Source organism: Canis aureus, chromosome 38 (assembly GCF_053574225.1).
Source record: "Canis aureus isolate CA01 chromosome 38, VMU_Caureus_v.1.0, whole genome shotgun sequence".
In the NCBI taxonomy this organism is placed as follows: domain Eukaryota; kingdom Metazoa; phylum Chordata; class Mammalia; order Carnivora; family Canidae; genus Canis; species Canis aureus.
In genome coordinates, this window is record NC_135648.1 from 15,469,780 (window position 1) to 15,487,464 (window position 17,685).

The following is a 17,685-nucleotide window of genomic DNA, read 5'->3' on the forward strand; positions in this document are numbered from 1 at the left end:
TTTTGTTTTTAATTGAAGATTGTGTGTGTGGGGGGGTGTTTGTGTGTGCACGTGCACGTGTGTGTGTTTAAGGCAATGTTAGGGATGATATGAGTATATATATATATGTATGTGTGTGTGTGTGTGTGTGTATATATATCCTTTAAATTAGCAGACTTTCATTATATTCTTACTACATTGTGTTTAGATTTGTCTCTAGCTAACTTTCCCTGCTTGTATGAAGTAATTTTACTTCAGCTCAATGCAAGGTACTACCTCAGACTTGATCTTTTTTGTTTCCTTTGAGAAACCTACATGAAGTCTTCCTGCTGGGTTTAATAGAACAAAGAACTACCACAACAAAATGACCTTCCTTTTCTCCTGTATTCTTTTGTCACATCAATGTTCTTTTGTGTTGTTCTATTTGTTGCTGTGTGAAGTGTATCTGGGTTGTGAGATAGGGGATTTTGATTGCAATTGGCATTGATTTTTGAAATTTATTCACTCACTTTATAACTTGTAGTGGCTGCCTCAAATGAAGTGCTTCAAAGTTTTTTTGTTTTGTTTTTTCTTTTTTGTTTTTCGGTGTTAGGGATTTAAGCTGGTTTATATCTTGGTAATATTTAGCTTTATTGAATCATAACACCATTTGCTTTTAGAAAATAGTATCCTACTTTAATGCTCAAAGAAAAGCACTCTAAAAAAAAAAAGAAAAGCACTCTGTGTTTCAGTCATACACTATTTTAATAACTTGGTATATATGTGCATACTTGAATGTTTGTGTGTGTATGTGTGTATATGCCTACACATGTACATACATATGCATGCAAGGAATACGTGTAATGAAATAATAATGAAAGGATGTGAAGAAGGATATTTTTGTATTTAACATGAAGATTAGAAAACATAAATGAAGATTAAAGATTGCACACTGTCTCTACATGGAGCTACCAAATTAAGCATTAGATAAAATTTATAGTTAAAATGGTCCAAATGAGATTTTCCTTTGCCAAATTGAGCAAGTTTGATTGGAAAAAGACAATATTTGTAAGATGTACTTGATCTTTAGTCTTTAGTAAATAGTTTAGTATTTAGTTTAGTCTAATAAGCATCAAATTATTTTCTATGAGGTCCCTCATGTAAAGTAGAAAATAGTGTAAGACAAATACTATCTTACCTACATATTTACAAGCGACAGTTTTAACATAACCAATTCTGTCTACACACATTGAAGCTTCTAATGTCATTTGTATGAAAACTGACATAAGACTTTCATGTAATATGAAAAAAAGCCGCTTTGAGTTATTCCTCTTTTATGTATATACTGTATTATTCTTTATAAAAAAAAGAGATTTGAAAATTCTGTGCTACTCTAAGTTAGATCACCCATACATCACGGTGTTTACCTCTGGTTCGAACATTTTAAAGGCGTAATATTCAGGGGGAAAGGCTCATGGATAACATAATAATTCTGATTTATAAGACAGGTTTCTGCTTTGAGATAATAAAACCACCACACTGTCCCAAAGGTGGATGATGTTCAGCTTCCTATTTATTTTGGTAAGTAAACATGTAAGTATCCATTTTTCCATAATAAGTAAAATTGCTTAGAAGTGACTCAAATAGAAATGAGACTGATTTTCAGCCCTGATTTAAATATATTTAAAAACTGAAAGTACATCCATTCTAAGTTTGATTGTCAATAACATTATAAGATTTATAAAAATATTAGTGTCTTGGGATCTGTATTCTCAGTTTGTGGCTCATGTACAAACCACTGACGGTTAATATGATATCAACAAATAATCAGCTTATTCTCTCATTTTCCATTACATTTTTCTCTCTGAGATATAATTTATATAACAATTCACCACCACAGGAAAGGTTGCATTTAATGGCACTCTCCACTTCATGCAAAATATTGGGATGAAAATCTCAGAGCTCTTTTTATTTTAAAAAAGAAATGTGACAAAAATGTTTTGGTAAATGAATTAGCATTTAACTTGTAGGGCCATTTCAAATTATACCTGTATAGAGTTGACATAGTATAACTTCTAAGTCTTTCTGAGAAAGTATTTAAAATGATTATTTGCCAGAAACTGGCACCTGGTACCCAGAATACATCTGAGAAGTTGAGAAAACAAAAATCTAAAATAATTTTAAGTTCAAGGTAATTGTCAAATATTTAATGGTGATTGAAGTAAGTAAATAGCAACTGAAGGCAACTCTAGAATCTGTAAGAATTGTATTAAAAATGATGGTACAGTCTTTTCCAATTATATACTTTGAGGCTTTAGCAAGTATTTTAGGAGGTAAAAAATTTTTGTTCTGAAAAATCTTTGTTTAAACAAATCTATTTTGGGGCTTCTGCATGGCTCAGTTGGTCAAATGCCCAACCCTTGTTTATGGCTCAGGTCAGGATCTCATGGTCCTGCGATCAAGCCCCTCCATGAGCTCCATGTTCAGCAGGGAGTCAGCTCATCTCTCCCTCCTCCCCTGCTCCTCCCCACGCTCTTTCTTTCCCTCTCAAATAAATAAGTAATATCTTTTAAAAAGATCTATTTTAATTGTAGGACATTTTAGAGTATTTGACAGGCATATAGACATTGTAGATTTCCAAGTAGAATTTAAAATGATTACAGTCTCCAAATTTGCATAGCAGTGACTTCTTTTAAAAAAGTGTTTATGTATTTATTTAAGAAAACAAACAATAATGTCTCAAAAGATGCAAGCTTTTTGGTGAAACCCATGAAGGACTATCACCAACTCCTTAGTGAAGAGAAAATGAGGACTGATAGAAAAGCTCTTCAACCCCTCTGTGTGGCATTAACCGGTGGTTGGTGTCGAATAAGAAACTGATTCTGTTTGAACAAAGTGGTACTACTGCAAGTGGTGCTAGCAAAGGGGCTTCTTCATCTTGGATATTACAGATCTTGCGACTTTATTTCCAAGATTTTCCTGATAGGACTCTTTCTTTCAAACAAGTTAGTGTTAAGTGTTAAAAGTTCTCTGTCAATATAGCTGTCTACATTGTTACTGTTCAAAAATCTGATTATTTTAGCCAGCAATTCCACTGAGCTTCCAGGGGGGAAATGTGTTTGGGAATGACATTCTTAATCTTTCTTAGAAAGTGTTGTAATGTCAAGAAAATAGAGTAGGAGGTACTGAAATGACATTTGCGGGGTGAACACCATGAAAAACAAAGAGGAATAAATCTTCTTTGGAATATATGTCATACTCAAGACGCTGTCCTTTGTTTCTTGGCTTCCTTTTCAGATGAGAATAAACTAACTTAAAGTCAACATGAGACAACAGTAGAAGATTTTTACTTAAAATGTAATGAACTGTCGACCTGTCATTTTGCACTATTCTCACACAAGTACTAATGCACACATTCACTTATGTCCACAGAATTTCCAAGAGCCAAGACCCTTGTTATTTTTAATTTTGTTAATATTTTCAAAAGCAGCTATGTAGAAAAACTGCCTCTTTGCCTTGAATTTGGACCTCATTCCAAAAGTTGTGGGTTGTAGGCAGTATATTCTCAACTAAATGTCAAGGTGACAAGATCTTTGATTGTTCCACATAACCTTTTATACATGAAAGACAGAAAAAGAGAAAGCCCAGCACTGTCATCTCACAGATATTCATTTTAATAATTGTTTTAACTCTACTTAAAGTGGTTCACCTGGGGTACTCTTATGGCTAGCAAATGACTGATTTGAAAAGTACAAATAATCTTTATATCTAAATATAACTTTGTTTTAAAATAATTATTTTCAGCTAGTATTTGTCCATATCTAATGAATTGAAAGATCATGAAATGATTTCTGAGCTGAAGGTCAAAGTAGGGGTGTTAAAGTGAAAATATAAGTACATTTTAGAGCCATGAGATCTGAAGTTTAAGCTACATCAAGAATTAAGTAAAAGGAAGTGGTTTGACTTGCAATGCCGTGGGTGGAGCTAGAATGTTTTGTGCTTAACAAAATAAGCTAGTCAGAGAAAGACAAATACCATATGATTTCATTCATATGTGGAATTTAAGAAAACAGATGAACATAGAGGAAGAGGAAAAAAAAATGAGGCAAAACATAAGAGGCTGTAGAGAAAAGCTGAGGGTTGCTGTAGGGGAAGGGGGGGTGGTGGGATGGGCATTAAGGAGGGCACTCCTTGTGATCAGCACTGGGTATTAAACGAAAGTGACGAATCACTAGATTCTACACCTGAAACTAGAATTATACTGTATGTTAACTAACTGGAATTTAAACAAAAACTGGAAACAATTTTAAGGAAAGGGAGTGGCATGAGAGAAAAGACAAATTTGCCAATTTTAAAATTGTGTAGAAGTGGCCCTCTACCAAGAAGGTGGAGCTTTCTCTCTCTCTTTTTCCCCACTTTTAATTCCCTCCTTGAAAACTAATATCCTTGGATTCCTTGAATCAGAATCCAGGCTACTTTGTGTTATTCTATACAAGTAACAATAAATGTGTTTCTTAGAGCATTTATATTATTATCTTTATGATGAATTTTATTTTGACTATGAAACACATGAAAGCACATTTTGAAGAAAAGTCATTAATATATTATAAACACCTACACCAAAGAAATAGTGTTTTCTGTTTGGGGAAAGTTAAATAATAATTATTTAAGCACTTTCCATGTGCTGAGTAATTTATAATTGTTATTTATATCTTTTACATTTCTCAGTCACACATTGAAGATATCCAAATATTGACTATTTAAATATACCTTCAAATATTGACTATTTAAATATACTACTTCATTATTACTTAGCATGTGCTTGTGAGTCATCATTTGGTGGCTGAAACACACCCAAAAAATACAAAATTCTTTTGTAACAGAAATGTAAGGAAAATTAATATCCTGACTTTCCCCTACAGTTTTATATAAAATTGTTCACAGCAAAAGTCTCTTGTATTAATCATATAAATGCCATTTTTAATTAAATCACAGATTCTGCAATATTGAAGGACTTGGAGGCCATTCAGTAAAGTCCTTTTATTATTAGAATGCAAGTTTGGCTGCAGTAGCATAAGCCAGATAATATTGGCTCAGAAAAAATGCAATTTTATTCCTTTCTCAATACCAGTACAAACATAAACAATCCATGACTGATTTGGTAGCTTCAGAAAAATTGGATTTTACTATCCTTAACACGTTTCTTTAAGTCATGATTTTTCATTCCAAGCCATCACATTTTAATTTTAGCCAGGGGAAGAAGAGAAGGTAGATAGCACATATTCCTCTTACTTTAAGGATCCAATTCAGAAGCTTCATGAATTGTGGAAGCTTCTTTCATGAATTGTGGAAGCTTCCTTCCACTTACATCTGTTTGACTAGAATTACCCATTCTAGGTTCAAAACCCATGAGGTGTGGTATAGCAAGAGTTTTGCTAAAATCAGGGGTTGTGTTAGTAAGTAAAGAGAAGTAAAGGAAGAAGAGAAATAATCTTTATCAAAGGCCCCACAATTTGTCTTCCAGGTCCTTAGGAGGAGTTGAAATTGATCTAGAGCAGCATTATAGGAGTGGTCCCCAGAGCTCTTGGTGTGGGTGAGTGGGCAGTGGGTAATTGGAAGCAAGATTCTATCAGCGGGTATACAAGGTGATAACATGTTCATAGATATACTAAGACATTATCTTTCTTTTGCATTATGCTGACATTTGCATTGATGCCAAAAGCAGTGGTGGGTAAACTACCGCTGGAGACTTAGCACAAAGCAAAGACTTGGAACCAAACTGCTGTACTAGTAGGCATATATTATTTTCTGCCACATACTTGTAGAACAAAAAGAAAGTAAGTTTCAGTTAAAAATGTTCTTGGTGAAGCTGTAAAAAAAAGTTTATTGTGTCTCAATTTTCAGTACAAATCCACATGTCAGAACAAAATGGGAATATGAATAAAGCATTTGTGTTACACACTGAACTATAATGGTTGCCTCGAGGCAAAACACCTGTGCAATTGTTTCCATTGCAAGCTGAGGTAAGCACTTTTTTCATGGCAAATCATTTTTACTTGAAAGAATAATTGACAGACAAACTAGTTTATTCAGACTTGGATACTTGGCAGATCTGTTATCAAAACTGAAAGAAATAAACCTATCACTTCTAGACAAACCACTGGCATATTTAATATCAATGTTAAAAGTACAGTTTTCAAGGGAAAATTAGAAATTTGGAAAAACTGTAACCACAACAATGAGATTAACAGCTCCCAATAAAGGTTTTCCTCACGAACCCAGTGATGATAGTAAGGAATGATTTGTTGTTGTTGTTATTTTATAATGCTACGTTGTCAGCATTTGGAAGATCTTCAAAACTAAGTGCATCGATATTTTCCAAATGACTGGCACATGATTTCATATGCATGATTAAAGATCCATTTTAAAGTTCAAGACAGACAAAATAATTTAATGTAAGATGTCAAAATGTTAATCACATGGTTTTAGATTCTACATTACATATAACTTTTTAAAATCTATCACTTGCTGAATTTTTGGTGCAGTACAAAAAAGTAATATCCACAATTATTTGAAAAGGCCATTATAATAGTCACTTCTCTAATAAATCTATGTGAGATTACAAAATTACAATTTGTAACTGATGCATACACAGTCATGAAAATTCAGCTATTTTCTCTTAAGCCAAATATTAAGCAATTCTGCAGAAATCTTTCAAACTTAAGTGTTATATATATTAATCTGCAGTGATCATACTTACTGTTCCTTCTAATTGTATTAATAAATACATTTTAAATTTTGTTTTAAATTTTTTTGTTTTAATTTTTAATTAATAATTTCATTTTACTGTAGTAAGTACATATATATATATATATACATACATACATATATATATCTCATACAAAAAAGCTCTTTGTATTTTCCCATAATTTTTAAGACTGGAAAGGAGTCCTGGGACCAAATAGTTTGACATCTGGTGGTCAAAGTCATTATAGAAGATTTCAGCTAGAGGATTTTCCACTAAGATAACAGAAAAGCTACACTGAAGGCATATAAAGCAGAAGAATGTTTTATGTACATGTCACCTGAATATCATACCATACTTGGAAGTAAGAATACTTTGTCTCTCAATTTTGCTTTTCAGGGCACCTGAGTGGCTTGGTGGTTGAACATCTGCCTTTGGATCAGGTCCTGATTCTAGGGTCCTGGGATTGAGTCTCACATCAGGCTCCCTGCAGGGAGCCTGCTTCTTCCCATGCTTATGTCTCTGCCTCTTCCTGTGCCTCTCATGAGTAAATAAATAAAATCTTATTTTTTTGTTGTTGTTGTTGTTTTTCTTCTCTTGAGGATAAAGGTGGAACGGTGATAGGATAAAACATGTAAATAAAAGTGAAAATTGCCCTTGGAAAATTATAAAGACTTTTAATTCTGATTCTCCTCCTATTTTAAGCATTGTTAACCTGGGAGGGGTGTGGTCCAAATCAGTACATTGGTATACTATGAATAATGTAATTGAAATAATGAATTTGGATAAAATGTGTTCTTACATCATTGTTACTTTCTTTCTCCAAAGGCCAGTGCAAAGATGGCAAGGACATGGGGTGTTTCTCTTAACATACTAGCCATGGATTTTTATCTCAAGAAGTAGTGCATCACTAAATTTTCTATTTTTAATTTTTATAATGATATGGTTGATATTCCTACAGTCACAGTTTTGTAGTCCAAAATCAACTACAAACAATTGGCCAATTTAAGGATTTACATTACAGATCCATTCCTTATATATTACAGAATTATTGACAATTTGAAACCAACCAATTTTCTAAATTCTGTACCACCATTACCAATGCCTAGTTTAAAATCATAGTTTTCATTACACATTTGAAGTCATCAAGATAACACTTGAAAATATACATATACAAAAACTTAGTTCAAATTATTTATTGAATTTGATAACAAAATCCAAAAAAAATAGTAACCAGAAAAAGTAAATGGTTATGAAATAGATTTTAAGATAAATATCATGCAAAACTACATAGAGAAAAGAATTACTTGATTAAATAACATTTTAAAACAGAATTTTGTTTGTCTACTATAAAGTAATTAAATCTTACTTTTTTAGTAAATGTAGGCTTTTGGGAATAGTATTCACACTGTTGTGCATATAGCACAGTTAAAAAGAAACTATGAATCAGGTTCTCAGCTGGGGAGTAGGAGATGAGGGTAGAGTAGTGCATCGCTGGAATTTGAGCTCAAATAGCCACAAGTATGGCAGAAAGTAAATGGGAGGAGTCTTGAGAACTCAACTCTATATCTTCCAAACAAGAGAGGATTTTCTTAACTCATCCAATACTATGACTTTTCAAGATTGAAATAAAGGTCATTAAAGTGACCTAGATGAAATACACTTCCACCCCAGCCCTTCCTTTTTTAGTCAGGGTGTAGTACCTATAATCCTAGAATTATTCTTGTCCAAGCTGGCAGTAGTCTAAAAAATGCTTCTTATGTATAAATGTCTTTTCTAAGCATGTTTAATCTATTCTGTCTAGGAATAAATACTGTAACATCTTATATAAAATTATTTTACCTAACCAAAGTTTGCCTCTCTTCATTATTAAAGAAACATATTTTAATGAAAGATTACATTTTAACAAAGATTACATATTTTAATACAAGATAAGGATTGTAATATCTGATTGCTTTTATTGAATGCATGAAAATTACTTATAAAAATTTCCTGTAATGACTTAAAATTATTTTTGTTTCTATAATTCTACTGTTCACAAATCAGGAAGTTACAATTTATCTTCACATATTTCCATTTGGTTCCTGTGCCCAGTAAAATGTGATTTTTCCTCAATGTTTAATGGCTATATTACCTTATTCTTTTGCTTTTAATGTTATATATTTATTACTTTCTTTATTAGTTTTGTAGTGCACCATGAAGACTTGGAAACAACTTCCGCTTTTCCGTTGTCCCCATCCCTGAGCCAATATTCTTTTAAAATGCCTTTCTTAACATTGTGCAACAATAGTGCATTGGAAAATACCATAATAACACATGAGCTTTGACAAAATTAACTATCAAAACAACCAAAATCAAATACATTTATAGTACTAGCCTTTGAAGGTACTTCTCTATCTTGAATAAGCTTTATGGCAAGCAGAAGATATTTATTACCACAGGCAAATCACATTTTTATACTTCATTTTTACTGCCTTCAGGACATATTCAAAATGGATCCAGGTTTTTATTTGCTTTTATATCCACTAAAAATGTCCCCTATTATTATAAGTGAAAGAAACCAATTTGAATTAGTTGATGGTATAAGAGAAAATTACTGGAAGGATAAATCAGATATCTCATATGTTTGAAAGTATGAAAAAATAAAAAAAGAAAAAATCTGTTATATGTAATCCTCTAATGCATTAGAAAAGAAAGTTGGTCAAAGGTGCAGACGCATCATTTTGTAGATTAGCAAGAAGTCGTAAATTGATTTTCTAAGAGCACCAAATCACTCTGCATAACAAAAATATAGACAGATTTCAGTAAAAAAAGGGTTATATGAAGAAATGAGGGTCAATAAAGAGAGAGGATTAAAAGAAAAATATCTAGATATTCAGCAAAGGAGAAAGGGAAGTAGGGTGAAAAGAAAAGAAACTGAAGAGAAAACAAATATGAGGTAAAATATTTTTACACATTATTCTTGCATGTCAGTTATAAGTACCATTCTCATTTTCACTTTGAAAATATTAAAATTTATGTTTTTCTTGCCTGTGTTACAGAGTTGTAAATACTTGGTGACACATAAGGGACAGAAAAAATCATCTTTCAGTTAGAAATAAAAAAAAGATGGATAACAAAGCTTCAGAGAGAGAAATGCACTGGATGTAGGGGTCAAGAGAAAATAAGGGTTTGAATGATCGTGAATTCTCTGTCCCAGACTGGGTCTACAGCCAGCTTCATTGTCATCTACCGTAGACAGGATGTATGCAAAAGAGATGGTTAGCTACCCTTCTCACCCTCACATCTTAAGGTCTTACTGATAGGTAGAGACTGGCCCTTGACAGGTGTGGTCTAAATGCTGTGTTCCCTCAAAATTCACATGTTGGAATCTTAACCCCCAAAGATGATGGTATTAAGAGGTGGGCCCTTTGAAGGTGCTCAGTTCATGAGGATGGAGCCTTTGTGAATGGGATTAGTATTCTTAAAATCAAAACTCCAAGGAGATCTCTCACCCCTCCCACGGTATAAGGACATAGTAAGAGGTCAGCAGTTTGCTACATGACACAGTTCTTAGATAAGAATAACATAGACCTAAACTTATTCTTCCCTGTGACATGAGAGAAGGGATTTTATCATCTCACCTTTCATTATTAATGAAAAAGAGATAACTTCATAAAAATATTTTAATCAATTTTTAGTGGTTTGCTGCTGCCTGTATATACTGGCTCAGAAGAACCAATTTTGCATATCACAAGAATTGGAAAATGCTATAAATTAGGGTCCCCACCCAGGAAAGCTGGTTGTTAAACTTTTACCAACATACCTTAAATGTGAATAAAATATAATAGCACAAATAGTGTAGCTGAGTTATTTTGTAGAAATTATGTATGAATATTTTAAAATAATTACTATAATTTTTGTCCTTTAATGAAATGAATATGTCATTGTTACTGACCTCAAAAGTTTTAGAATAGCAAAAAAGTTCACTACCTCAAAGAAGCCAGATTGTCACAGGCCTCACAATTTACTCAAGTCAGAATGAGGATTTTAACTCCGTATGAATTCATGAGCGCAACAGTGGTGACAATGTAAATTTGGTGAGATTACTCTGAGTATCCTGCTTTATCTCAAGGATGAGTTACACTATGTATTACAAGGAAAAACTTCAACCTATATGTCATTACATGAAAGTGTCAAGAAATCATCTTACTTGTCAGGGTTCATTTTGTCAATCTCATTTTGTTTGGTTTTGCTTATTTTTTTCACATTTTAGAGTAATAGACCAATACTAAGGGTAGGGAAAAAAAAAAAAAAAGCTGAGAAAAAAATTCCATAGAGGCAAGACAAAAAAATAAAATCTCAAATGGAAGTGAGTCACAGGTATTGCTTATCTACTTCTTCTTTCAGAAAATTTTGAAAACATACTTCACATATATACAACCTCTTTTTTTCACTATATCCTATAAAAAGATTGTAGTACATAGTTTGTTGTCATTTTTCCCTAATATCATTTTATTCTATTAAAATTGAAAAAAGCAAAACAAATAAATCTCATATTCCTTGTAAAAAATAGAGATGGAAAAAAATTCAAATTCAATAAAATTGTTTATGTAGCAAGCAGTCTGTGTGTGTGTGTCTGTGTGTGTGTGTGTGTGTGTGTGATGACTAATAACCAACATGAGAATTATGCTAAATTTAAAAAGAAAGTCAAAAAAACCTCTGGTGATCTTTGATTTATTTAGTTTAAAAATTTAGAATGCAAATATTTATTTCTATAATTTATTAAATTTAGTTCCATGTATTTTCCATTAAATTTAGTTCCAAATAATACATCTTTACTTTATTCTTTTTAATCTTTATCATGCTTATTTATTCTGTACACATCCAATTGAATTGTGTCATATTTTCATACTTTTCTTACAAATCTTGTACCTTTATGACATATTTGTATGTTTAAATTTTATTTATTTTTACTAGAAATTAATGTAGCTCTCATGATATATTGGACCCCACTACCTGCTCATTTCCAGTTTTCATTTCTCCACTCACCCCTTAAATATATCTTTAGATTCTGTCTAAACACTTTCCTTTTTTTTTTAAGGTTTATTTATATATTTGAGAGAAAGAGAGAAAGAGTGAATGAGAGGAGGGGCTGAGAGAGAGGGAGAGAGAGAATCCCAAGCAAACTCTGGATTGAGCAAGGAGCCTAATGCAGGGCTCTCATTTGGATTACTATTTTGGAGAATGCAATTTATTATTTTTGAGACCTAAAACGTTTTCAAATTATCTCTAATAATATAAATTATAACATAATGCTATGTATATTATCACATCCGCATTCAGAAAATAGATAGAGCTCACTATCAAAACAATGTCCTTAGTTGTCTATATTAGCATAAATGTCTTACCTTTGTCTTGGCAAACTGATGAGGGGTTGTTTATGACACCTCTTGCTAAGGCTAAAGAGCTTGTGTACAATTTTCTGCGCCTTCAGGAATAGCTGCTTCATGCTGTTCTCCAGTTGTTCGTAGCGGCGCTGAAAATTAGAATCCATTGTCCACAAATGCATTATGGTAGATGTGTTGAGGAAATAATTCATGGGTAGCCTTTTCATAAAGAACTTGAATTCATCTGGAAAAATGTTAAAATTCAATACTTTAATAAACCAACTATTTTCCCCTTTTCCAAAATAAATTTAATATGTTAATATTAAAAACAAATACTATTTATTATTTTATGTACAACAAATTAAAAGCAAATTGGAAATTTTTTTTGATGCTTTAGAATTGTTTTCTTTTTTGTTCCCCTTAAAGTAGAACTTTCATGGTAGAAGATAATGAAAATAATTTGTACTAAAACAAGTATTTGGCCAGAAAGTTTAAGCTGAAGTTAATTTTTCAATGTTCTCCTTTGGAGGGTTTTTGAATGAACTTTCTCCCACAAGTAGTAGTCATTAATTCAGCTTTCATTTTTGGCATTAGTACTAATAATCCTTTCCAAATGTTTCATACGAAAGAAATAATTTCATTAACTCAGCATAGAAATACATATAATTATTATTAAATGAATATATTAATGCTCAAAGAAAAAGAGAAGACTTTTAAAATAGAAGATTATAATATTCAACTATGCATTCTGGTTATTCCCTTTAACTAACCATATTCTAACTTGTAGAGACAATGTAGTTTAAAACAAAGTGTATGCCAAAGAGAAAAATTTAAAAAGAATTTAAAGCTCTAATTCTGGCTTTTGTTTTTGTGCTGATCATTACCGTATCTGAAATTGTTTTCTTTTTAAATGTCTGATTAACCAACAGTAGAAACAAAACTTGATGCTATACTAAAATAAGCAATCACCGAAAGGTCTGTTAATGATCTTAACACAAAAGAGAGTTGAGACAATAGCCAAAAGATGGAAACAAACCAACTATCCATCCACAAATGAATATATATCTTAATTATGGTGTACATAGATATATATGAATATTATTGACCCATAAAAATATAATGAAGTTCTGACATATGTGGCAGCATGAATAAACTTTGAAAATATGTAAATGAAATAAGCCAGACTAAAACAAAAAGACAAATATTGTATGAGTCCACTTATATGAAATATCTAAAATAATCAAGTTCATTGGGATAGAAAATAGATTAGAATTTACCAAAGGGTGAGGGAAGAGGGAATGGAACATTATTGGATTATAGCTACAGAATTTCTGTTTGTGGTGATGAAAACTTTTTCAAAAAAAGATAGCAGTGATGGTTGTACATCATTAATGTAATTAATGTCACTGAATTGTATAGATAAAATGGGAAATTTTATGTTGTATGGTTTTATCACAGTAAAAACCAATAAAAAGAGATAGTATAGCCTTTCCTCCCATCTCTCCTTTTCTTCTAAAGTAAATATTATGAACTAGGAGTAAAAAAGAAACCCACAAAAAAAAAACCTCTTTGTATCATTTTGCTATTTCTTTAAAATATCAGTGTTAAGAATATCATATTGCACCCATTTCACTGTAGTAGATGGCTGATTGCTCCTCCCCACAAACACAGGAACTCACCACAAGATGTTTTCAGTGGCTGAAGATGTAGTATTTGGCAAGTGAGGCAAATGATATTTTAGTTACTATAAATATAATATAATATAAATATAAATATAAATTTTAGTTACCCATCAAAAAGTACATGGTATGCATTAAACCTCAGCTTCTCTGTGCCTTCATTTCCTCCTTTGAAAATGAAATAGAACATTGTGGATGATCATAACCTTATTTCACTTTAAAATTCTATGATGTTATAAGCATTTCTTTAAATTACCTTTTAGCTAGTTATCCAATTCAAAAACAGTTTTTTTTCTAATGTTCAGTTGCAGCTATTTTTATTTAACTGGATTTGGACAAGGTGTGTCAATAGCCATTTCTTGATGTGGGCAGTGTGTCTAATGCACTATTTTAAAACCTCCAAATTATCATTTCTTAAATGATGCCATTCACTTGGGAAAAGTGTATTACATTAACACACACACACACACACACACACACACATATATATATTTAGAGCAATTAATTTATATTTATTTTATTAGTAGGGTTATTTTGATATTCCGACCCAAAGTCTTTCATCAATGCTGACAAATAAAACTTTTTGGCAATTAATAGAAAATTATATTCTGAATATTAGAGTTGTCATTTCTTCTGGAGCAAATGAACACAGAGTCCTGGTGTCTTTTGGACATTTATGGTCTAGACATTTACCACAAGAAGAAGGAAAAATAAAACAAAAGGAAAAATGATTTATGAAGGGAGATTTTGGAGAATGTATCCACTTGATATGCTTCAAATCATTTTTTAAGTAAGCGGGGTATAAATAAGAGATGCATTTTAAAATTCCAATTTCACAGTACCCTACATTTCATGTGGTCCCATATGTCTCTTTTGAGAAATTCCCTCTTTTGAATAAAGGAGTTGATGCATGGAAATTGGAAAGCATTTCTTGGATTATTCACAGAACAGATGCCACCTCTTTGAAAACTAATCATTCATTTCATTGTCATCTTTTACTTGAACACTTTTGATAAGACTTTATTGTTTCATGGCTTTGCATATTTTCATTGTTTGCTATAATACTCTTCTGAGAGTTTCTAAATTAGTAAATTTTATTCAAAATAAATAATATTTTAAAACAGGATGTATTTTGTATTACCAAAGTGTATGTAATAGTGTATGTCAGCTGAAAACTGTCACTATACTATTTCTAAGAAACATAGTTTTAACATGGCACTTGAATAATCACTTCATTATGAAGTCATTAAGAGTCAACACTGACAGTCACTCAAAACATTTATTGGACACCTGCTGTGCACAGAGCATACAGATGTTTCAGTCAGTCGATGAGAGCGACTATGGATAAACTTTCATCTTATTTTTTTCAATGGCAAATGACATGAGATAACTTCTAGTATTAAAATAACAACCTCAGTTTCTGAAATTCATTCTACTTAGAAGTCAAGAGAATCTCCAGAAATATTCCCACGGATAGCTTTTCCTTTGTGCTCGGCAATTAGTAAAATCCATATTTATAGAATGTGAACATGAAATTTGAATGATACAGTAGACTTATTATATAAATCCAAGGATTTATGTAACTACAAAGAGATAATACAATGATTAGGGGAGGCCAGATAACATTTTATCCTACAGTAGTTGCTAGAAGCCATGTTGAAAATAAAGCACTATTGCTTTTCAAATGGCAAGTAAACAATGACTAGCCATATATTTGGGGGTGAATAAATTTGTAAAAGAAAACAAATTAATGTTGCATAAAAATAATCCAGAAAAACTAAATTTAGTATCTAGATTCCTAGACAGATATTAATCTGGAAACACCAGTTAAGTATGTACCAACTAAGTACTTTTGCTCGGTATGGAGGACAATAGAGAAACAAAATCATACAACAACGATAATGGTAATAAACATCCTCTTGCTCACAGGAATTTATAGTCAATCAGTCTTCTTAATAAAACTATTTCACATGAAGCAAAGAATAACACAGAGAAATGCATGATGTTAATTCTGTGGGGGCAAGGAGAATTAGGTTAAGTGACAACTTTCCAATAACTATAGAAGACTAGCAAGGCACCATGTTAACTTCCTATACTGTTACTACTTCTCCATTAAAAATGAAGTGTTTTTTAAAAAAATAGTTGAACAAAGTTTGTTCCTTTTTTCCCCCTTTCCCCTGATAGTAACTCTAGTTAATACTTGATATTTAATTAGCCAATTCTGGAACTAATTCATTCTCCCCCTCACCCCATCTCTGTGTCTCTCTCATTAGCTCTTACTTTGACAAGAACTGTTTTAAGTGCTTTAAATGCTAATATAATCCCTCCAATAATCCTTCATGTAAATTTTATTGGCATTTCTATGTGTGTAGAATACAGATAATCTTTACTTTCATAACTCTAATGTTAACAAAAATTTTTATTGACATTCCTGCATTTGCATATTGATCTAATGTATTTATATGCACTCTATTCTCATGCTTCACAATTGAATCAAATAGGTAAGAGTAGAAAAATGAAAAATTTTAGGGTGTAAAATAGCCAGTCATATGTAACCCTGATTTGTGTTTCTGACTATACTAATGAACATGATAATCACTGACCAGTATATCTTTGATTATGTATTTTTAAATATTCAGAATCTCTATTCAGAACTGATTTAGAATATATTTTCAAAGGTGCTCTAAAGCATTCTTCTTTCTCTTCTTCTTCTTCTTCTTCTTCTTCTTCTTCTTCTCCTTCTTCTTCTTCTTTCTCTTCTTCTTCCTCTTTTTAAAGCAAGCCCAATACCCAGCATGGAGCTCAATACAGAGCTGAATTCATCACCCTGAGCTCAGATTGGGAGTCCTATGCTCAACCAACTGAGGCACCCAGGCACCCCCTAAGGCATGCTAAATTTTTTAGAGCTTTGAGAAAATATAATTTACTTCCTCAAAAGTGTAGAAGACTAATAAGGTATTTTTCATTATTATTCAGAAATTATTTCTTAAGTTCTAAATCCATGAGAATAATCCAAAACAGAAGCTGCTTACCATTAGAAAGTAAGACTATGGTTAGGAAGAACTGAGGGAGGAAACTGGTGCTTTTATGGTTTTTATGAATTCAGATGAACTTGCTTTTGGCTAAAATTTAAATAAATATTGTGAATCAATATAAAAAGACAGCCAAGGGACACCTGGGTGGCTCAGTGGTTGGACGTCTGCCCTTTGGCTCAGGGCGTGATCCCAGGATCTGGGATCGAGTCCCACATCCGGCTCCCTGCATGGAGCCTGCTTCTCCCTCTGCCTGTGTCTCTGCTTCTTTCTGTGTCTCTCATGAATAAGTAAATAAAATCTTTTAAAAAATCAATTTTTTAAAAATGACACATGAGATATACACATAGTATATTGACAATTCAATAATATATTTTGGCTGTCTTGGTTTTTAAGATTTTATTTATTTGTTCATGAGAGACACAGAAAGAGGTAGATACACAGGCAGAGGGAGAAGCAAGCTTCCCACAGAGAATCTAATATGGGACTCGATCCCAGGACCCCAGGATCATGCCCAATCGCTGGGGCATGGGCATGATGCTCAATCGCTAAGCCACCTAGGCATCCCTTAAAAAGCGATCTTAATTAACTGCTTGTTAATATGAAAGTAAAAGTCTACTGGTTCACATTTCATGCATTTTTTTCTTAACATATTGAGACAATCAAAGTATCTTTTCAGTAGAAATGACAATGCTATATGGATGACAATTTTAATTATTCTCAAAGTATAGCAATAGCTTTACTATAGTAATAAAATATTGTACAATATCTAGGAAAATATGCAGGGACACAGGGCATCTTAAAATGAAAGAAGGTAATAGGTAAAAAATATATATATATGTCAGATACATTCGAAGAATCTATGAAACATTGTTTTTAAACAGAAAGAATCATCATTTCTG

At 32.1% G+C, this 17,685-nt stretch overlaps 1 protein-coding gene across 4 annotated transcripts in view; it reads right to left on the reverse strand.

Moving 5' to 3' along the window:
• The window catches only part of BRINP3 (BMP/retinoic acid inducible neural specific 3), a 379,320-nt gene that overhangs the window by 53,320 nt on the left and 308,315 nt on the right, over positions 1 to 17,685 (reverse strand). For all 4 annotated transcript variants that reach the window (XM_077887268.1, XM_077887267.1, XM_077887269.1 and 1 more), the window contains one exon: positions 12,094 to 12,316. In XM_077887268.1, coding sequence (XP_077743394.1) covers positions 12,094 to 12,316 — 223 coding nt within the window. The remainder of the gene's footprint in view (positions 1 to 12,093; positions 12,317 to 17,685) is intronic.